General features: G+C 40.1%; 1 protein-coding gene across 6 annotated transcripts in view; it reads right to left on the reverse strand.

The window, feature by feature from the left end:
* Nucleotides 1-22,841, reverse strand: part of snx25 (sorting nexin 25) — a 367,103-nt gene that overhangs the window by 20,779 nt on the left and 323,483 nt on the right. For 5 of the 6 annotated variants that reach the window (XM_069939621.1, XM_069939646.1, XM_069939613.1 and 2 more), the window contains 2 exons: nucleotides 17,339-17,405; nucleotides 13,918-14,099 (listed from right to left, as the gene is read on the reverse strand). In XM_069939621.1, coding sequence (XP_069795722.1) covers nucleotides 13,918-14,099; nucleotides 17,339-17,405 — 249 coding nt within the window. Of the gene's footprint in view, nucleotides 1-12,469; nucleotides 12,765-13,917; nucleotides 14,100-17,338; nucleotides 17,406-22,841 lie in introns of those variants that run through there. The other variant, XM_069939636.1, reaches the window with a different exon arrangement.

Raw genomic sequence — 22,841 nt, forward strand, 5'->3', positions numbered from 1 at the left:
GTACCAGGGGCAGGGCCTTTATTAGGCTAGAGGCGCAGCAGCTACTCAATGAAGGGATCATTGAAGCCAGCACCAGCCCCAGGATAACCTAAGTGGTGGTAGTGGTGAAGAATGGGAAAAAAACAGAATGGCCATTTTCTACAGTCAGACCATTAACAGATACATTCAGCTGGACTTGCACCCTCTTCCCTGCATATCTGATATGGTAAACCAAACCGCACAATATCGGATTTTCTCCACCATTGACTTAAAGTCAGTATATCACCATCTTCCCATCTGCCAGGAGGACCGCCAATATACTGGTTTTGAGGCAGATGGCCACTTCTACCATTTCCTGGAGATCGGAGTCAAATTGGCCCCAAGCCCAATCACATGCACCCATTTTGAAACTCACCCTCCCCCACAGCCTCAAAGCCCTGAAAAGGTGCCTGGACTTATTTTCCTACTATGCCCAGTGGGTCCCCAATTATGTGGACAAGGCTCGGCCTCTTGCTAAATCGACCTCTTTTCCCCCAGCACCGGAGGCCCATGCAGCTTTCAGCAGAATCAAAGCTGACATTGCCAAAGCTACGAAGCATGCCGTTCCACGTGACTTCACTCTGGCTGCCACACTTAACCAGGCAGGCAGACCCTTGCTTTCTTTTCCCGCACCCTCCAGGGCCCCAAAATTTGACACTCCTTTGTCGAGAAGGAGGGAGGCCCAAGCTATTGTCAAGGCAGTACAGCACTGGAGACACTACCAAGCCGGCAAACAATTTACCTTGCTGACTGACCAACAGGCGATGGATGGCATTCATGTTCAACAACCAGCAGTGGGGTAAAATCAAAAACAACAAGATATTGAGGTGGAGAATTTAACTGTCCTCCTACAGTTATATTTTGTACTGGCCTGGAAAACTCAATGAGTCCCCAAATGTTTTATCCTGTGGAACATGTGCCAGTGCACAAATAAACCGATTGCAACCCTCCACAATGATCTCTGCCATCTTGGAGTCACCAGGTTCATCCATTTTATCAAAACCTGCAAACCCTACTTTACTCCACTGAGGAGATCAGGACTATGATCTGAAACTGCCAGGTCTGCATAGAGTACAAACTGCACTTTTATTGACCCACCCCTTTGAACAGTTGAGCATTGATTTCAAAGGCCCAATCCCCTTCTCTGACCACAATGTGTACTTCCTCAACATCATCGACAAGTATTCATGTTTTCCGTTCACCATCCCTTGCCCGGACATGACGGCTACCACAATCATCAAGGCCCTACACAGCCTGTTTGGGTTCTCCTGCTATATCCATGGTGACCGGGAGCCCTCCTTTATGAGTGACGAGCTGCTCTGGTACCTACTGGCCAGAGGTATCGCCATGAGCAAAACCACCAGCCACAACCACCGTGGGAACGAGCAGGTGGAAAGGGAGAAAGCTACTGTCTGGAAGGCCATCCTCCTAGCCCTGAGATCTGAGGCCACCCTGTTTCTCTTTGTCAAGACGTCCTCTCTGAGGCACTCTACTCCATTGGAACATAGCATAAGAATATAAGAAATAGGAGTATGAGTCTGCCACCCGGTCCATCGAGCCTTCTCCTCTATTCAATAAGATCATGGCTGATCTGATCATTGTCTCAACTCCACCTACCTGTTTTTTTTTCCCCCATTTCCCTTAATTCCTTTTTTTATATTCTAACTGAAACTTAAATCTGTTTAATGAAGTCACCTCAACCACTTCCATGGGTAGAGAATTCCACAGATTCACTACTCTCTGGGAAGAAGTTTTTTTGTAATTTCCATCTTAAATCTACTCCCCTGTATCTTGAGTCTGTCTCCCCTAGTTCTGATCTCACCTACCAGTGAAAACAATTTTCCTACCTCCATCTTATCTATCCCTTTCATAATTTTATGTTTCTATAAGATGTCCTCTCATTCTTCTGAATTTGAATGAGTATAACCCCAAACAATTTAGTCTCTCCTCGTAGGTCAACCCCCTCATCTCCAGGATCAACCAGGTGAACCTCCTCTAGACTGCCTCCAAGGCCAGTATATCCTTCCTTAAGTATAGAGACTAGGACTGCACTCAGTACTCCAGGTGCGGCCTCACCAGTACCTTGTACAGTTGCAGTATGACCTCCCTGCTCTTGAATTCAATTCCTCTCGTGATGAAGGCCAAAATTCCATTTGCCTTATTAATAACCTGTTGTACCTGCAACCCAACTTTTTTCGATTCATGCACAAACACTCAGAATTCCTTCTGCACTACAACATGCTGTAGTATTTCACCATTTAAATAATAATCTGCTCTTCTATTTTTACTTTCATTGTACTCCTTTGGCCACTCACCTAACTTAACTATATCCTTCTGCAGCCTCTCCACATCCTCTATAAAATTTGCTTTTCTACTCAATTTAGTATCATCCACAAACTTGGCTACACTACACTCTGCCCCCTCTTCTAAATCATCAGTATAAATGGTGAACAGCTGTGGGCCCAGCACCAACCCCTGCGGCACCCCAGTTACCACTGTTCACCAATCAGAATAACACCCATTTATCCTGACTCTCTGCCTTCTGTCAGTTAATCAATCCTCAATCCATGCCAATATACTTCCCCCAACTCTATTCATCTGTACTTTATCAAATGCCTTCTGGAAATACAAATATACATCAACCTGTTCCCCTCTATCTACTGCACCCATTATATCCTCAAAGAACTCCAGCAAGTTTGTCAAATAAGACCTGCCCTTTCTGAATCCATGCTGCATTCGTCTGATGGAATGCCTTCGTTCTAAACGTTTCACTATTTCATCCTTAATGATAGCTTCAAGCATCTTCCCGACTACAGATGTTAATCTAACTGGCTTATAGTTACCTGTCTCTGCCTGCATCCCTTTTTAAGAAATGGTGTGACATTTGCTGTCTTTTGGTAAATGACTATAACTCCCGCCATTTCCCTCAGTACCCTGGGATGCATCTCATCAGGACCAGGGATTTATCTGCTTTCAGCCTGATTTGTTTGCTCATCATTATCTCTTTTGTAACAATTTTTTTATTGAGGCCCTCACCTCCCTTTGCATCCCTAACACCACTCTGTGGCATGCTGGAACTGTCTTCCACCATGAAGACTGACACAAAATATCTGTTCAATGCCTTGGCCATTTCTTCATTACTCAATATCAATCTCTCTCTCTCATCTTCCAAGGGACCTATGCCGACTCTCGCCACCCTTTTCCGTTTTATATATTTATTTAAAAATTTGCTATCCGTTTTTATATTTTGTGCTAATTTACCTTCACAATCCTTCCTCCCTTTCCTTATTTCACATTTAGTTGTCCTTTGTTCCCCTTTAAAGTTTTCCCAATCCTTCAGTTTCCCACTATTCTTGGCTACTTTGTGTTCATGAGCTTTAATTTTATACTTCCCTTTATTTCCTTACTTAACCAAGAGAGACCCCTCCCTTTCTTACTGCCCTTATTTTTAAACGGGAATATATTTTTGCTGAGCACTGTTAAAAAATCTCTTTGAAAGTCTTCCACTAGCCAACTACCTGTCCTCCCAGTCCACGCTGACCAATTCCTCCCTCGTCCTGTTGTAGTCTCCCTTGTTCAAGTATAATACACTAGTTTTAGATCTAACTATTGCACCCTCCACCTGTACGAGAAATTCAATCATACGCTTTTTCCAAGAGGGTCCCTAACTACCAGATCGTTACCTATCTCATTGTACAATATTAGATCTAAAATAGCATTCTCCCTTGTTGGTTCCTTAACATGCTGCTCAAGAAAGCGATCACGGATGAATTCTGTGAAGTCATCCTCCAGACTCTCTTGACCAACTTCATTTTCCCAATCTACGTGGAAATTGAAGACCCCCCACGACGACTGCCGTCTTGTTCTTACATCCCTCAGTTATCTCTCGGTTAATTGCCTGTGCAACTGTGCTATTGTTATTTGGTAAGTGTGATAGATAACTCCCACCAGTGATTATTTTTCCTTTACTATTCTTAATCTTTACCTAGATGAACTCAACATTCTGTTCCTTAGATCTTACTTCATCTCTCTCTATTGCCTGATGTCATCCTTGATTAAGAGCGCCAACCCACTGCCTTTACCATCTTGTCTATCTTTTCGTACTACCTAATACCCTTGAAATTTTAATTCCCAGTCATGCCCACTTTGCAACCATGTTTCTGTGATGGCCACTAAATTATATGCCTGGGTACTGATTTGCGCCTCAAGTTCACTAACCTTGTTTCTAACACCATGGCCCTTATGCTCATTGTCCTTTTAGAATTTAGTGACCTCTGCATCGTTTGCTTTTGACTTTTTCACCCTACATTTTTCTTTTTCTCTTTCCTTACTCTAGCGTTGGTCTCTGTACCATCTTTCTCATTCTTTCTTTGTAGGTTCCCATCCCCCTGCCCCATTAGTTTCAACTTTCCCCAACAACACTAGCAATTTCCTGAGGACATTGATCCCAGCTCTGCCCAGATGTGTAGACTATCTGGTTTGTACTGGTCCCATCTGCCCCAGAACTGGCTCCAATGCCTCAAGAAACTGAAACCCTCCCTCCTGCACTACTGTTCAAGCCATTTATTCATTCTAACTATTCTGCTTTTACTACTTTGACCAGCTTGTGGCATGAGTAATAATTCTGAGATTATTAATTTTGAGGTCCTACTCCTTAATTTATCTCCTAGCTCCCTAAATTCAGCTTGTAGGACCGCATCCCGCTTTTTCCCTATATCATTGGTACCAATATAGACTATGACATGGATCACTCCTATATACCACTACCAATGCCACTCCACATGAGATAATGTTTGTCTTTCCCTAGGAAGTCTGCAATAGGGACCATGCTGCCAGCCTGGCTGACATCCCCAGGGCCAGTCCTACTTCAGAAGCACTTGAGGAGCCATACGTCCGACCCACTGGTCAAAGGGGTCCACCTCACCCATGCCACCCCCCAAAACATCTATGCGGCATAGGTGATAGTGGCCCTAGGTTTCTCAGTTCGGCTACAGTATACTTCCTCAGATTAGGAGACCAAAGCTGTATGCAATAAGAACATAAGAAATAGGAGCATGAATAAGCCATCCAGCCCATTGATCCTCCTCTACCATGCAATGAGATTATGGGTGATCTGTTGATAGGCTCATCTCCACCTACCTGTCTTTTCCTCCATATCCCTTAATTCCCTGTCTTTGTAACAATCTATCTAACCTTGTCTGAAATATATTTGCTGAGGTAGTCTCCACTGCTTCAATGAGCAGTGCATTCCATAGATTCACCACCCTCTGTGAAAAGCAGTGGGCACAAGGACACAGTCTCTGTTAGAGACCTGGCGCCCTCAAAGGATCCAGAGTCCATGATTGACCAACCTGCACCCCCCTTCTCCCATGATTCACCAGAGCCATGGCAGGTTACCCCAACCCCAACAAATGGCAAGCCAGACTTGTCGCCACGTATCCTTCAAACCAACACTGATACAGGCGCCCCAGACTGTCCAGGACCCCATTGCAGTGACGCAGCTACAGGCGGTACTACAACGGTCATAGCGACAGATCAGACCATCTGGAAGACTTAATTCATGTTAACATCAGATGTTATCACCCCGCCGAACTCCTTTTAAAACAAGGGGTGAATGTGGTAAACCACTGTTTGTATATTTAACTGTCTGGGCACACCCATTGACTGATTATACCTGTGGCCCCTCCCTCTGACACCTGAATAAAGGTGATAGTCCCACAGCCCCTTCCCAGTTCAAGACAGTTGACCAGCATGGACATGCCTCCCTTCTATTGCTAATAAAAGGCTATCAGTTTTACATAACCCAGTATTTTTGGAGTTATTGATGGTGTGTCAGTGTGACTGAGTAGTTTTGGTGGTATGTGCTTATTCTGCTGTTTCTGCAGGGCTTTTGTACATGGAATTTTCAAAACTATTCCAAATGCACTATGACCTATCATGGCCCACCGATTCCCAGGGGTCAGGCAGGTTTGAATATATCCTTGAATCGTTTCCTTTGTCCATCTTATGATTCTCTTCCTATAACCCAGAATGGCGGCTGCAGTAAAATCCCTGGGTATGTGGAATTCAAGTAACTGGCAACCTATGCAACTGGCAAAAAAAAATCAATCGATGAAATAAATTTTAAATAAAAGTTTGAAATTGTAAAAGTAAATCTTCACCGAAGGAACGCATAACCCTTGGTGAAAATGGGAGCAAATATTCCGCCAGTGAAGCGCATGGCTGGCAGCAGCTGCTGTTTAAATAAAGTTGTGTTTGAATAAAATTGCAATGCAATAGGATGAAGAGCTGGTCCATGCCGCTTGTCGTTGGGGTGACTCTCTTCAAGTGTCTCCTTATCCCTGCTTAGTAAGTCGTTATCTTTATTAGTATTAAGTCTATCTGTAACCTTGTGGGGAGGGGGTTAATTACGATGGCAGCTTGACTGATGCAACGCTGTTACAGTGGCAATGACCAGGGTTCAAATTTAAATTTAAATTTTGTAAATTATGTGAATATCCTGATTAAAGTGAACTTTACATAATTAAGGACTAAAATTTCTGATTTTTTTCAAATTACATTTTGCATTGTCTTTTGTCTTTTAAATTGTCTATTCTTTTTTTTTTTTTATTTTTCACACCATAAATCACAATAGCCATGATATACACTTTTTCTTTTCCACACATTTACAGTGACTTTTTCTCCCTCCCCCCTCCCTCCTCCCAAGCCACCCCCCCATCCCTCCCCCCTCTCATCCATTTTAGTTATACAATCTAGGTTGCATTAATTCAGTTAGACAATGTTGTCATTCAACAAAAATACACCAGAAATTCTACTGAGTCCATTTTTTTCTTCTCTTCTCCTTCCATCAACTTAGGTAATGTTTGTTCCCGGTAGGTTTTCGCTATTGTATTTAATGTAAGGCTCCCATACTTGTTCGAATATTTCAATATTATTTCTTAAACTATATGTTATTTTTTCTAATGGAATACATTTATTCATTTCTATATACCATTGTTGTATTTTCAAATTATCTTCCAATTTCCAGGTTGACATAATACATTTTTTTGCTACAGCTAGGGCTATCTTAACAAATCTTTTTTGTGCATCCTCCAAGTCAATTCCAAATTCTTTATTTTTTATGTTACTTAGGAGAAAGATCTCTGGATTCTTTGGTATATTGTTTTCTGTTATTTTATTTAATATCTGATTGAGATCATCCCAAAATTTTTCTACTCTCTCACATGTCCAGATTGCATGAATTGTTGTTCCCCTTTCTTTTTTACATCGAAAACATCTATCAGATACTGTTGGGTCCCATTTATTTAACTTTTGCGGTGTAATGTATAGTCTGTGTAACCAATTATATTGTATCATACGCAGCCTCGTATTTATTGTATTTCTCATCGTTCCAGAGCATAACTTCTCCCATGTTTCCTTTTTTATCTTTATATTTAAATCTTGTTCCCATTTTTGTTTAGTTTTACCATTTGTTTCCTCATTTTCCTTTTCTTGCAGTTTAATATACATATTTTTTATAAATCTTTTGATTAACATTGTATCTGTAATCACATATTCAAGGTTACTTCCCTCTGGTAAACTCAAGTTGCTTCCTAATTTATCTTTCAAGTAGGATCTCAGTTGGTAATATGCCAGCGCTGTATCTCCCATTATATTGTACTTATCTCTCATTTGTTCAAAGGATAAGAATCTACTTCCTGAAAAACAATTTTCTATTCTTTTAATCCCTTTTTTTTCCCATTTTCTAAAGGCAAGGTTGTCTATTGTAAAAGGGAGTAGCTTATTTTGCGTCAATATTAGTTTTGGTATTTGGTAATTTATTTTATTTCTTTCTACATGTATCTTCTTCCATATATTGAGGAGATGGTGTAATACTGGAGAAGTTCTATGTTGTACCAATTTTTCGTCCCATTTATATAATATGTGTTCAGGTATCTTTTCCCCTATTTTATCTAATTCTAGTCTCGTCCAGTCTGGTTTTTCCCTTGTTTGATAAAAATCTGATAGGTACCTTAATTGTGCGGCTCTATAATAATTTTTGAAGTTTGGCAATTGTAAGCCTCCTTGTTTATACCATTCTGTTAATTTGTCTAGTGCTATCCTCGGTTTCCCCCCTCTCCATAAAAATCTCCTTATTATTTTCTTTAACTCTTTGAAGAATTTTTCTGTCAGTTGTATTGGCAATGCCTGAAATAAGTATAGTATCCTTGGAAAAATGTTCATTTTAATACAGTTTATCCTTCCTATCAGTGTTAGTGGTAGCTCTTTCCAATGCTCTAAATCGTCCTGTAGTTTTTTCATTAGTGGATTGTAATTGAGTTTATATAATTGGCCTAGATTTTTGTTTATTTGCACACCTAGGTATCTTATTGCCTGCGTTTGCCATCTGAATGGGGATTCCTCCTTAAATTTTGAGAAATCCGCGTTATTCATAGGCATTGCTTCACTTTTATTTACGTTTATCTTGTATCCCGACACTTCTCCATATTCCTTCAATTTCTTATATAGTTCTTTTATTGATAGTTCTGGTTCTGTTAAGTACACTATCACATCATCCGCAAACAGACTGATTTTATATTCCCTGTCTTTTATTTTTATTCCTTTTATATTATTATCTCTTCTTATCGATTCTGCTAGTGGTTCTATAGCTAGCGCAAACAATAATGGTGATAGTGGGCATCCCTGCCGCGTTGACCTGCTTAAGTTAAATTGCTTTGATACATGTCCATTTACTGTCACTTTCGCTAACGGTCCCTTATATAATGCTTTAATCCAATTAATATACTTCTCCGGTAAACTGAATTTTTGCAATACTTTGAACAAGTAATTCCATTCTACTCTGTCGAAGGCCTTCTCTGCGTCTAAAGCAACTGCTACTGCCGGTGCTTTATTTCCTTCTACTGCATGAATTAAGTTAATAAATTTACAAATATTGTCTGTTGTGCGTCTTTTTTTGATAAATCCAGTTTGGTCTAAATTTACCATTTTCGGTACCTGTTCTGCTAATCTGTTCGCTAATAGTTTAGCTATTATCTTATAATCTGTGTTTAGCAAAGATATTGGTCTATATGACGCTGGTGAGAGTGGATCTTTCCCTTGTTTTAGTATCACTGTAATTATTGCTGTTTTACATGAATCTGGTAAGTTTTGTGTCTCATCAATCTGGTTGATTACATCCAGGAGGGGCGGTATTATTAGGTCTTTAAATGTTTTGTAGAATTCTATTGGGAGTCCATCCTCTCCTGGTGTCTTATTATTTGGTAAATTTTTTATTATCTCTTGTATTTCTACTGTTCCAAATGGTTCTGTTAATTTATTTTGTTCCTCTATTTGTAGTTTTGGTAGTTCAATTTTAGTCAAAAATTCATCTATTTTCCCTTCTTTCCCTTCGTTTTCGGTTCGGTATAATTGTTCATAGAATTCTCTGAAGTTTTCCTTAATTTCTTTTGGATTATATGTAATTTGTTTGTCTTTTTTCCTTGTTGCCAATACCGTTTTCTTAGTTTGCTCTGTCTTAAGCTGCCATGCTAGGATTTTGTGTGTTTTTTCCCCTAGTTCATAATATTTCTGTTTTGTCTTCATTATATTCTTCTCCACCTTATATGTTTGTAATGTTTCATATTTTATTTTTTTATCCGCCAATTCTCTTCTTTTGGTTGTATCTTCCTTTATTGCTAATTTTTTTTCTATGTTTATTATTTCCCTTTCCAACTGCTCTGTTTCCTGATTATAGTCCTTCTTCATCTTGGTTGCATAACTTATTATTTGCCCTCTAATGAATGCTTTCATTGCGTCCCATAGTATAAACTTATCTTCCACTGATTCCGTATTTACTTCAAAGTACATTTTTAATTGTTTTTCAATAAATTCTCTAAAATCCTGTCTTTTAAGTAGCATGGGGTTTAATCTCCATCTATACATTCTTGGAGGGATGTCTTCTAGCTCTATTGCCAATAACAGGGGTGAGTGGTCCGATAATAGTCTAGCTTTATATTCCGTTTTCCTAACTCTCCCTTGTATGTGGGCTGATAACAGGAATAGGTCTATCCTTGAGTATGTTTTATGTCTAGTCGAGTAGTATGAGTATTCCTTTTCTTTTGGGTTTTGTTTCCTCCATATGTCCACAAGTTTCATTTCTTGCATTGATTTAATTATAAATTTGGTTACTTTGTTCTTCCTGTTAATTTTTTTCCCCGTTTTATCCATATTTGGATCCAAATTCAGATTGAAATCCCCTCCTATTAGTATGTTCCCTTGCGTATTAGCTACCTTCAAAAAGATATCTTGCATAAACTTTTGATCTTCTTCGTTAGGTGAATATATATTAAGTAGATTCCAAAGCTCTGAATATATCTGACATTTTATCATAACATATCTCCCTGCTGGATCTATTATTTCCTCTTCTATTTTAAATGGCACATTTTTGCTAATTAATATAGCCACTCCTCTTGCTTTTGAATTATACGATGCTGCTGTTACATGTCCTACCCAATCTCTCTTTAATTTCTTGTGCTCCAATTCAGTTAAATGTGTTTCTTGGACAAATGCTATATCTATTTTTTCCTTTTTCAGTAAATTTAGTAGTTTCTTCCTTTTAATTTGGTTATGTATTCCATTAATATTTAGAGTCATATAGTTCAGCGTAGCCATTTTATATTTTGTTTATCTTCTCTTTCCGTTTTTCCATCATTACCTTTCCTCCTTTTCCATTTCTGTTTTCTTATTTTCAACTCTTTACCAGACAACATTCCTACAACATCCAACATTTTCCTTATTCTCCTATTTCTATCTTCTTTATCCCCAATCTCCCCTTCCCCTCCTGAGTTGCCCTTTATCCCTTGTCGGACAACCACATCTCCCCTCTCCATTTGGATTTGCGAATCCACTCGCAAGCGTCAACTGATTTTGCAGTGACCGCTCTTTTCCCCCCACCCAGCCCCCCCCAGAAAAGATTTCGTTTTTTATATGTCACAAAGGTCACTCTTTTAGTTCCCTCCTTATTCTCTCTATTCCCTTACCTTCCCTTATTAATTCTTGTCTATACTTTCTATGTTTTCCTCTAATTACAGATACTTTCACATATGCCCGTTGTCTCTATTCACTCTTATACCTCTTTACCCGCATACATATCAATCGTGGTCATTTTTACCCTCCTTACCCGTCTTCATCCCTCAGTCTATTTTTGTCTTTACCCACATACATATCAATCGTGATAATTTTTGCTCTCATTACCCGTCTTCATCCCTCAGTCTATTTTTGTAATTGTTCTGCAAATTTTCGTGCTTCTTCTGGATCCGAGAATAGTCTGTTTTGTTGTCCTGGAATAAATATTTTCAATACCGCAGGATGCTTCAGTGTAATTTTATATCCTTTCTTCCATAAAATCGCTTTTGCTGCATTGAACTCTTTTCTCTTCTTTAGGAGTTCAAAGCTTATATCTGGATAAATGAAGATTTTTTGCCCTTTATACTCCAGTGGTTTGTTGCCCTCTCTTACTTTTTCCATTGTCTTCTCCAGCACCTTTTCTCTTGTAGTATATCTTAGGAATTTTACTACAATAGATCTTGGTTTTTGTTGTGGTTGTGGTTTAGGGGCCAATGCTCTATGTGCCCTTTCTATTTCCATTTCTTGCTGTAGTTCTGGACATCCTAGGGCCTTAGGGATCCATTCTTTTATAAACTCCCTCATATTCTTGCCTTCTACATCTTCCTTAAGGCCCACTATCTTTATGTTATTTCTTCTGTTATAATTTTCCATTATATCTATTTTTTGGGCTAGTAATTCTTGTGTCTCTTTAGTTTTTTTATTAGATTCCTCCAATTTCTTTTTTAAGTCTTCTACCTCCATTTCTGCTGCTATTGCCCGTTCTTCCATCTTGTCCATTTTTTTCCCCATTTCTGTTAAGGTCATATCCATTTTATTTATTTTCTTTTCTGTGTTGTTTATTCTTCTTCTTAAATCATTGAATTCCTGTGTTTGCCATTCTTTAAATGACTCCATGTATCCTCTAACAAGAGCAAGTACCTCCTTTACCTTGCCTATCTTTTCTTCTTCTATTTCCCTGTACTCTTCCTCTTCCTCTTCTTCTTCCTCTAGGTTGACCATCTGTTGTTTCTTTGCTGCCCTTTCCTCCTCTTCTTTCTTGTTTCCATTGTCTTCTGTGGTGTCTTCTTGCTGCAGGTGTTCTGCAGCTGTCGTTGCCGGCTGTGGAGATCGACTCCCCAGCTGGTCCCCCCTCCCGTCGGTGTGTTTTTTTGTATGCGCATCGCGCATGCGCGAGGAGTCGCGCATGCGCGGTTGCGCACTTTTACTCGGCTCTGTGAGCCATTGTTGTAGTTCTCTTTCTACCGACCTGAGGTAGTGGGGTCTTCTCTCCACAGCGGGCCTCTTCGGACAGGTAAGGCCTTCACCTTTTTCCTCCGTTGTCTTCTCTTCCTCTCTTCTTTCCGTTGATTTTGATTTTTCTCCTTTTGTCTCCATCTTCTTTCCACCTTTATATTCACTTTTCTTTAACTTGTATTTCTGTGCCTTTGTATTTTCTCTCGTTTTTCCCGACTTTTCTGGAGAGGGCTGGAGTTCACCGTCCGGCCACTACTCCATCACGTGACTCCTCTAAATTGTCTATTCTTAATGTCGAAGTATTGTACGAGTATGTATGTACTCATTGTACGAGTATGATTCAGGCAACTGGAAAATTTGCATATGTGGGTGCTGGAGACCAGGGACTTTTATTCTATTTCAGAAACCTGTTGTGGGAAATATAAGCCATTTAAAGGCAATGAGTGGATGGGCTAAACACCAATTACAACATTAATCTTCAGCAAATGCAAGAGAAGTATTTAATCCCAAGACAAGGAGGTACATTCTGTCTTGCCCCTGTGTTATCAATGATGAATGTACTCTATCTGCAAACACTTGGGTTGATTATGTACAAAAGTGCTCACAATACATCACTGCAGAAACTCAGATGACATTGCCTGCACCTCTGGCACACAGGGCTTAGTGGAAAGGCCACCACTTCGACATCTTAGCGGCAATACCAAGACTGCAGATCATTTGAATCTTAGATTGGTGGAGTTAGCATTGGTGCCCTGCTGGGATGGAGTTGGCATGGGAACCAGGCCTTGAGGTTTATTGGAACCCAGCCATATTTCCACTTGGTCAGTTGAGCAGAAGTCACAAAAGGAAACAGGATCTGGCAGGGAATGGGGAACATTACTAGAACAAACATTTCACCTGACATCTAAATTAGAAGTTAGGTTAAAAAAAACACTTCCTGTTTCAGAGGTAAAAAAGAATCATGAGAAAACCTCAGCTGGTCCTGATATTTTAACAACAGTTAGAAATGTCATTAAAATCACAGGGTTGTACAGCATAGATCCATCAGGCCACACCAAACAAATACATTAGAAAAGCACTCGTATGAATCCAAGAAGAAATCTACCAGTCATCGAGCCCAGTTATGACGGTCACAGTTACTTCCAAGACTCAGAATGCATACGACACACTCGTTTCACTTTGGTTTTCTTTCACATTGCAACTAGCAAATAACATTAGCAATTAGTAAGATATTCGCAGCTTCTGGGAGGGGGGGGGGGGGGTGGGAGGGAGGATAAAAAAAACTATCCCAAAGATTTAGCTTGGAAAATCTGTCAAAGTGCACAGAAAAATACTTCTTCACTGAAAGAAAATTGTCCATGATTGAACAAAACAACTTGCACTTCAGCAACCTGTACAGGGAGACCTAATAATTCAACTGACTGCGTTTTGACATCATTGCTCATCCCTGGTTGTCTGGACAAATATTACATTGTGAACATTTGATCTAAGATCTTGACATTACCACTGAAATTTTGTGGTTCTGAGTAAAATCAATGGTTTGTACAAATGAATGCATACCTGGAATATTATCAAGCAGTTTCTGCTGGGCCTTGTGCTTTGTTTCCAGCTGTTGTTGCTCAGTTCTAGCTGGCGTAGGGGACGCTAATTTACCAGCTGGCCAGAAGGCATCTCGAAATACATTGATGTAGCAAACCAGCATCTGCTCACTGACCATCCAGTTGATTGTGTCACGGATTTGCCTGAAATGAATGATGCCCATAATCTTGCCAGGCTCAAACAACAAGAGTCTAAAATAGTTTTATATTTATAAAAAGGGAGAAAACAGGTTAATTTTAAGAATACATTTAATTTCTCCAAGTGGTATCGCATGGGAACCAAGGTGAGATTGCTGAATGGATAGAAAATTGACTTCATGAAAGAAAGCAGAAGTTGACGATGAAAGGTTTTCTTCTCGAACTGGAGGTTTGGTGCTGGGTGTATTGCTATGTGTCATTTTTATCAATGACTCAGATTAATAAACGTACATGACATGATTAGAAACTTAGCAGAAGGCTCTAAAGTGTCTGAAGAGTGAAGACAATCGCAAAAATTGCAGCAGGATCTTGATCAGTTGGGCAGAGGAATAGTTGATGGAATTTAAAACAGAGAAATCTGAGGTATTGCATTTTGTGAAGTCTACCATGGATAGGACCAACATAGTAAATAGTAGGGATTGGGGAGTGACGTTAAGCCGAGGGATCGAAGAGTATGTAGTCCCCTGAAAGTGATAGAGGTAGAAAGGGTAGTCAAAAAGGCTTTTTAGCACATTGGCCTTCAGTATCAGAGTATTGAGTATAGACGTGCTCAGCTTTGGTCACCATGCTGCAGAAAAGATGCTATCAAGCTGAAAAGGGTATAGTGAAGATGTTGCCAGAACTCAGCGGCCTGAGCTATGGGGAGAGGTTGTGCAGGTCAGGCCTTTATTCCTTGGAGTGCAGGAGAATGAGGGATGATGTCATAAAGGTGAACAAGATCATGAGAGAAATAGATCGTGTGAACTCAGAATCTTTGCTCAGAGTCGGGGTATCAATAATCAGAGGATAATATAGGTTTAAGGTGAGTGAGAAAGATTTAATAGGAACCTGAAGGGTAATTAAAAAAAAACAGAGGATCACGGGTGTCTGGAACAAACTGCTGGAGGAGGTAGTTATGCCAGGTACAATTGCATAGTTTAAGAAACATTTGGATAGATACATGAATAGGTTAGGTTTAGGGGGATACAGACTAAACACAGGCAGATGGGACTAGTGTGGGTGGCTCTGTGGTTAACATGGGCAACTTGAACCAAAGGGCCTGTTTCCATGCTGTCTGACCACACATGCCATATCAATAATGCCCATGTCCCAAAAAACAGTAAATTTCAGCTACATCTCATGTCCCACCATTCAATGGAGACAGAGAGCAGTAGGTGCCTGGAACCCATGGCCTAGGTTGGTGGAAGTAGATACAATAGTGATATATGCAAGACATTTACACAGGCATATAAACATGTAGGAATGAGGCATATTAATTATATGCAAGCAAATGAGATGAGCCTAACTTGGTATCGTGGTTGCCACAGTCCTCAAAGGCCAAAGGACCTGTAACTGTGCTCTACTGATTTATGTTCTATGCAGAGAAAATAAAACACTTCAGTAGCCATTCCTGAAACCATATTTCTACATTCAATCCCTGCACAGATCTGAGCTTGAAGGTTATCCTTTAACTGCTATTTTCAATTTCACAACACTTAACAGTTCACATCAGCCTGCCTTCCTAGACCACTGTACCCATTCTTTGAGGAAAATAATTAAGTTGAAAGGTTATGGATCTGAATACGTAGTTTAAAAGTCCCAAGAGCAAATAATTCTCCATATAAATAAGAAGAATGTTGGAAAGTAGTACACAGAATTAAATAATAGCAAATGGCATTACACCGTGTCGATACATGACCTTCATATTCAATTAATCTCTGCAATCTTCACGAAACAATGTCAAAGAACCCAGCCAGGGAGTTGATTAAAGCATGACAGCTGCATTTCATGGACTGTATTATTAAAAGGTGCTTAATCTTTTCACATTTGAATGCTCAGTGCAAAATAATTTTTACCCACTTTGCATGATTTACCATGGGCAGTAATGTAGTGGAAGCGTATGAAAATCCATTGCTTCACTCAACATTTGCCAAATCAAATTGCTCCAAAAATAGAGCTACCATTTGCCAGAAGGATACCCCTCCGTGGCCAAGTAATTAGATATACATTGTGAAGAGCCAAGGCTCACAAATCGTCAATTGCATACACAAGTACAGCTGCTCCTACTCATTACCTAGCCATAGATTCTTCAATTTGCACAATTATCTCAAGTCCAGAAAATTCATTGACTCTGCCCTGTAACAATCTGCATGTAATACTGGAATACTCTTCCCCAGACTTGACCTGCCACAGGGAAGTGGCCTTGGTTTCAATCTTCTTTTTCCAAACATTTAAGCTCAGAACCTATTCAACCCTAGGAAGCAACCAAGTTTGGTTTTAGACAACAACAACAACAAAATGAAGCTTTTAACAAGTATTACTGAGCAGCATGCAAAAGAAACCTTGGGTTGCCTGTCACTTCTTACTGACCATAACATTGGCAGAAGTACATGGAGATGCAAATATTCAAAAAAGGTTATTTCACATCTTGTAGATGCTACCAAACCAAGAATAATAGTGTCATTTTACTCCTCTACCTCTGTAGCCCCAATCACCAGAATTACCTCATCCTTATGAGTATCTGGTGTAATGGAAGGACTTGTGCTAAACACCTAAAATGTCTGTGATGCCCACTTCTAGCTGTAACACCTGCTTCTGTAAACTGCTTAACTAATTCCATGTGTAGATGGTCTTATGGGATATCTTTCATGAGGATGAATCCTTTTTTCTTTATTTAATCATTCACAGATGTTAAACATGAATGTTGGTGGTAATGTTGACATTCTAAATACCATTGCGGTTTGCTTGGCCATTTCAGGGACAGTTTTAAAAGGCAACTCAATGGGATTATCTTAAAGGTCAGATTCCCCCATCTGGCTTATTTTTCAGCTATTTACATTTTAATTTTAATAGTTTGATTTCCAGTTTATTTCAGAGAACTGAACAACTGTTTGAAGCCCTTTCAACACCCATTTTTCTGAATCTTGAATGCCGATTAAGGAAGTATTCTACCACATTTTTGGAAACACCAAGACACAGAACAAAAACAGGAAATGCTTGAAATATTCAGCAGGTGAAGAACGAGAAACAGTTGCCAATTTATATTTGGGACCCTTCACCAGTTCAGTCTGATCGAGCAATTTCCTTTTTTTTAAAATTTCAGGTTTTCAGCATCTTCAGTTCTTATCAGTAGTGGAATAGTTGTTTGTATATAATATCTTGCAGAGGAACAAAGTGAGTGGTCGTGGAGAAGAAAAGTGACTTACTTGTTGATTGTCCTTCCAAAGGTAACTTGTACTAGAGCAATAAGTGTCTTCCTGACCCATTTGAACACTGAAAGAGAGGTTAAGATGATGAAACATATAGAAACCATTTTGTTTTCTTTTGCAAATTTTAACAATGTTAAAATATTGCAACAGATGCATTATCTCCAGGAATATCAATTAGACACTGAATATAAAACAGGAATAAGGCCAGGCCCACAAAAGGACCATCACAGTTTTTAGGTAAACATGAAAATGTGCAGATTCTGGGAACTAGTGCAGTACACACAGTGTTGGAGAAACTCAGCAGGCGTAGGAATTAAAAGGCAATCAGTATTTTTGGCCTTTGTCAGGAATATTTAAACTATTTTTAAAACATTTTTATATCAAGTACATACATACATGGGGTACTTTGTACTTAAATACTGTTCCAATAATTCTTCATTCAAAGAAAAGAGGTCATCGTAATAAAAGTAGCTTGCAGATTGGGAGGTCGTTTTAAATTTCTACAATAATTCTACACAACCGAATTATTGTAATAGCATTGTCAGCCTAAAAAAAAATAAGAACTTCAAAACTTTCCAAGAAAACCTGGCTCCATAGATTGACAATTTGGGCTGAAAGAATCCAGCATATGCCTACATCTGATTTTCCTCTTATCCCAATGCATTAATACACAACATTTATAGGTTAGGGTGAAAAGCTTGCACTGCATTTATTGATGAACTAATGTCAATGGTGCCCTTACAAATACTGAATGGGAATCAGCTTAGTGGGGATGGGATTAAAGTATCAGGAGTCAGTTTACAGGCAAAACTAGAGTCTGAAAAGATTCAGATTTATGACATCACATACAACCTTGAGATTCTTTTACCTGTGGGCAAGGCAGAATTACCATTTATTGGCAGTGCAAAAAAAAACTGTACCCAATGTACACATGTAAACAAATAAAGAAATGTAAAAAAACTGCAACACAAAGAGAAAAAAAATCAATTGTGCAAAAGTAAGAGTCTTTAAATGATTGCGTTTATTGTTGAGGGGTCTGATGGAGGAGGGTAGCATCTGTTTCTGAACCTGGTGGTGTGAGTCTTATGGCACCTATACCTCTTTCCTGATGGTAGCAGTGAGAACTGAGCATGTTCTGGGTGGTGTGGATCCTTGATGATTGCTGCTGCTCTCTGATGACAGCGTTCCCTGTAGATGTTCTCGATAGTAGGGAGGGTTTTGTCTGTGATGTCCTGGGCTGTGTCCACTACCTTTTGCGTTCAGAGGTATTGGTGTCCCCATACCAGTCTGTGATGCAGCGGTCAGCGCACTTTCCACCACACATCTGTAGAAATTTGCCAGGGTTTCTGGTGTCATACCAAACCTCTGCAAACTCTTGAGGAAGTAGAGGTACTGATGTACTTTCTTCATGATGCCATTAGTGTACTGGCTCCAGGAAAGATCCTCCGAGATAGCGACTCCCAAGAATTTAAATTTTCTTACTCTCTCCATCTCTGATCCCCCAATCTTCACTGGATCGTACACATCTGGTGTTCCCTTCCAGAAGTTAACAATCAACCCCTTGGTTTTGGTGACATTGAGAGCAAGGTTATTGTTGATGCACCATTCAACCAAGTTTTCAATCACCTTCCTGGTGACTCAACACCCCTTTTTATACAACCCACTACCATGGTATCTATCATCAGTGAATTTGTAGATGGTGTTGTTGATCCACACAGTCATCGGTCTTTAGCAAGTAGAACAGGAGGCTAAGAACGTACCCCTGTGGTACTCTGGTACTGATGAAGATTGTGCAAATGTACTTACTAATCCTCACTGATTACAGTCTGGAGATGAAGAATTCCCGAATTCAATTAACAGTAGGGTGTTGAGTCCCAGGTCTTTGAGTTTGCTGATCAATTTTGAGGGGATGAAGATGTTCAATGCAGCATTCCTGATGAATGCATCGTTGTTGTCCAGGAATCCCAAGACCTTGAGTAGAGCCAGTGAGGTGGCATCCACTGTAGACCTGTTACTACGGTAGGTGAATTGGAATGGATTCTTGTTGCTGCTCAGACAAGGGTTGATATGCTTTGACACCAGCATTTCAAAACACTTCATCGCTGCTGATGTGAGTGCCACTGGTCGATAGTTATTTTGGCAAGTTACCACACTTTTCTTGGGCAATTGGAGAGAAAAGGTAGGGCCAATAGGAGCCAAGATGACCGCCTGTGCATGGCCCTTGTGTGTCAAATAGAAGATCACAAGAATAGGAGCAGGAGTAGGCCATCTGGCCTGTCTACCCTGGAAATATGAAAATACTTCTCATACATGAATACTTCTCTTAATTTATAAAGAAGGAGGAGTTAATTCAGGAAAGTGGATGGTGAAATCCTAGAATCTATTAAAAACATGTTGATGGAAATAATGGATGTTCTATTGGGCATAAAGATGGATAAATCCTCAGTGGCTGATTGATGGTATCCCAGATTACTATGGGAGACTTCTGGGGATCTGGCAGAGATTTTTAAATCCTTGCTGGCCACAGGTAAAGTGCCAGATGTTTGAAAAATAGAAAAGGAGGTATTTTTATTCAAAAGAACCAACAGGCATATCCCAAGTAATGATAGTAGGGAAGTTGTTGAAAACAATTCTGAGGGACAGGGTTATTTTAAACTTGGAAGGTATGGATTTATTCAAAAATAGTCAGCATGGTTTTATTAGGGAGGTCATGTCGTATGAATTTGATCGAGTCCACGTGGATTTCAGTGACGACTTTGACAAGGTCCCATGTTAGACGTTTGTAATTTATGTTAATGATTTGGATGAGGGGATTATAAATAACATGAGCAAATTTGCAGATGACACTAAACTGGGTGGCGGTGTGGGGTGTGAGGAGGATGTAAGGAAAATGCAGAGGGACTTGGACAGGCTGGAGGAGTGGACGGCTAAATGGAAGATGAATTTCAATGTGAACAAATGTGAGGTTATTCATTTTGGGGGAAGTAATAGGAAAGCTGAGTATTATTTAAATGGAGACAAGCTAGGGAGTGGGGAAGTGCAAATGGATCTGGGTATACTTGTTCACCGGTCACTGAAGGCTAGCATGCAGGTTCAGAAAGCTGTGAAGAAGGCAAATGGAATGTTGGCTTTCATAAAGAGGGGATTGGAGTATAGGAACAGAGACGCCCTTCTGCAGTTATACAGAGCCCTGGTGAGACCCCACCTGGAGTATTGCGTCCAGTTCTGGTCTCCAAACTTGAGGAAGGACATACTAACTATAGAGGGTGTGCAGCGCAGATTTACAAGGTTAGTTCCAGGGATGGCAGGGTTGTCATATGCAGCAAGGCTAGAAAAACTGGACTTGTATCCATTGGAGTTTAGAAGGATGAGGGGGGACATGATTGAGGTATACAAAATCATCAGGGGGATAGACAAGGTGAAGTCTGATTACTTGTTCCCAATGATGGGGGAGACAAGGACTAGAGGGCATAGTTTAAGAATACAGGGTAGGCCCTTTAGGATGGAGATGAGAAAGCATTTTTTTACCCAGAGAAGTGTGAATCTGTGGAATGCTCTGCCACAGAGGGTGGTAGAGGCGGATTCGCTGACTATGTTCAAAAGAGAGTTAGATAAGACTCTTGTGGGTAACAGAGTTAAGGGTTATGGGGATAAGGCTGGAAAGGGGTACTGATGGTAATGATCAGCCATGATCTAAAATGGCGGTGCTGGCCCGACGGGCCAAATGGCCTGCTCCAGCTCCTATTGTCTATTGTCTATTGGTTCAAGTGATTAGAGTGGCCAGAATCCAGGAAAAGTTGGCAAATTGGATCCCAATGTGGCTTGACAACAGGAGGCAGAGTTGTTAGTGAAGGGTGTTTATGTCAACTGGAGTCCTGTGGTCAGAACTGTCTCACAGGGATTGATGCTGTGACATTTACTGTTTGTTAGGTAACATTAACATTAAGGATGTAAGTGTAAACTAGTTGCAGGCTGAAGGGGTTATTGATGGGAGAATAGTTAAAGGCTTCAGAATTATATTGATCTCTTAGTAAAATGGGCAAATCAATGGCAGATGGAACTTAATTCTGATAAGTACAAGGTGATGCAGTCAGAGTAGGATAACTACAAGAATGAAAGTTCCCTAGCGAGTACAGAGGGGCACGGGGACCTTAATGTACAAGTCAGAGGATCTCTGAAGAGACAACAAAGTTAGATAAGGTGATGATGAAATCGTGCAAGATATTTGGTTTCCTTAACCAGACAAGGAATACAAGTACAGAGAGGTTATTGTAGAACTTTACAAATTATGAACTAAATCACACCTTGAGATCCATATGAAGTTATATTTTTGATTTAGACATACAGCACGGTAACAGGCTATTTTGACTCATGAGTCCATGCCACCTAATTTGCACCCAATTAACCTACACCCCGGTACTTTTTTTTTTGAACGGTGGGAGGAAACCAGTGCCTAAGGGGAAAACCCACGTAGCCATGGGGAGAAAGTACAAACTCCTTACAGATGGCGTAGGATTTGAACGAAATTCCTGATTGCTGGTGCTATAAAGGCATTGCACTAACCATTTCATCAAACTGTGTTGCCCCAATTTTTAGTGTGAACCAGAAGACTGACTCCTATTGTTTGATGGAGAACATCAGGTGGTTTTGGCAAGCAGTCTCAGAGTCGGTGGGGAGGGGGGGAGGGAGAGAGAGAGAGAGAGAGAGAGAGAGAGAGAGAGTGAGAGGGAGGGAGGGAAGAGAGAGGGAGGGAGGGAAGGAAGAGAGAGGGAGGGAGGGAGGAGAGAGAGGAGAGAGAGAGAGAGAGAGAGAAAGCTGTGACGTGGCAAAAGCTTGCTAGAAATAGAAGCTCCAGGGCTCCAGAGTGTGGAAGATGGTCTACTCTTGTGGTTAATGCAAGAGGAGAGGACTGGGTATCTGATGTTTCACCTGGAATACGTCAAACAAAAAGGAACTCTGTGGTGCCCTGAAAGAAAGAGGTTATCATCTGGAGAACCCTGAAGGGGCAAATTTCATCAGCAAGACAGAGGTGACTGAGGGAAGTACCTCAGTTGTGGAAATCCTGGAACAACACATCTCTCTCCACAAAACTTACAAAAACCTTCCTGAGCGGTAACCATTTACCTTTTGAGCACTATAGCCTGGTGAATTTTATACATGTTAAATTCTGTGCAGAGTATAAGAATTGCCTGCAACCAGTGAACTTAGAAGAATGTGAAGTGAGATTGGACTGTGAACCAAAGAACTTTTCTAAACTTACCACACATTACACACACATGCTCTTAGAATTAGAAGGGTGGGTTAGGTTAGCTTAATATAAGTAAGTTAATAATATACGAGTTAAAGTTGATGTTTTCATGTTTAAAGATAATTAAAAACAACTTTTGTTTAAGTAACCATTTGCCGTGGTGAATATCTATTGCTGCTGGGTTTTGGGATCCTCTGGGCTTGTAACATTAGTCACCCAGGAGAAAATCCAGAGGACATAAACTAAAATGTT

This window comes from Narcine bancroftii, chromosome 1 (assembly GCF_036971445.1).
Source record: "Narcine bancroftii isolate sNarBan1 chromosome 1, sNarBan1.hap1, whole genome shotgun sequence".
Classification (NCBI taxonomy): domain Eukaryota; kingdom Metazoa; phylum Chordata; class Chondrichthyes; order Torpediniformes; family Narcinidae; genus Narcine; species Narcine bancroftii.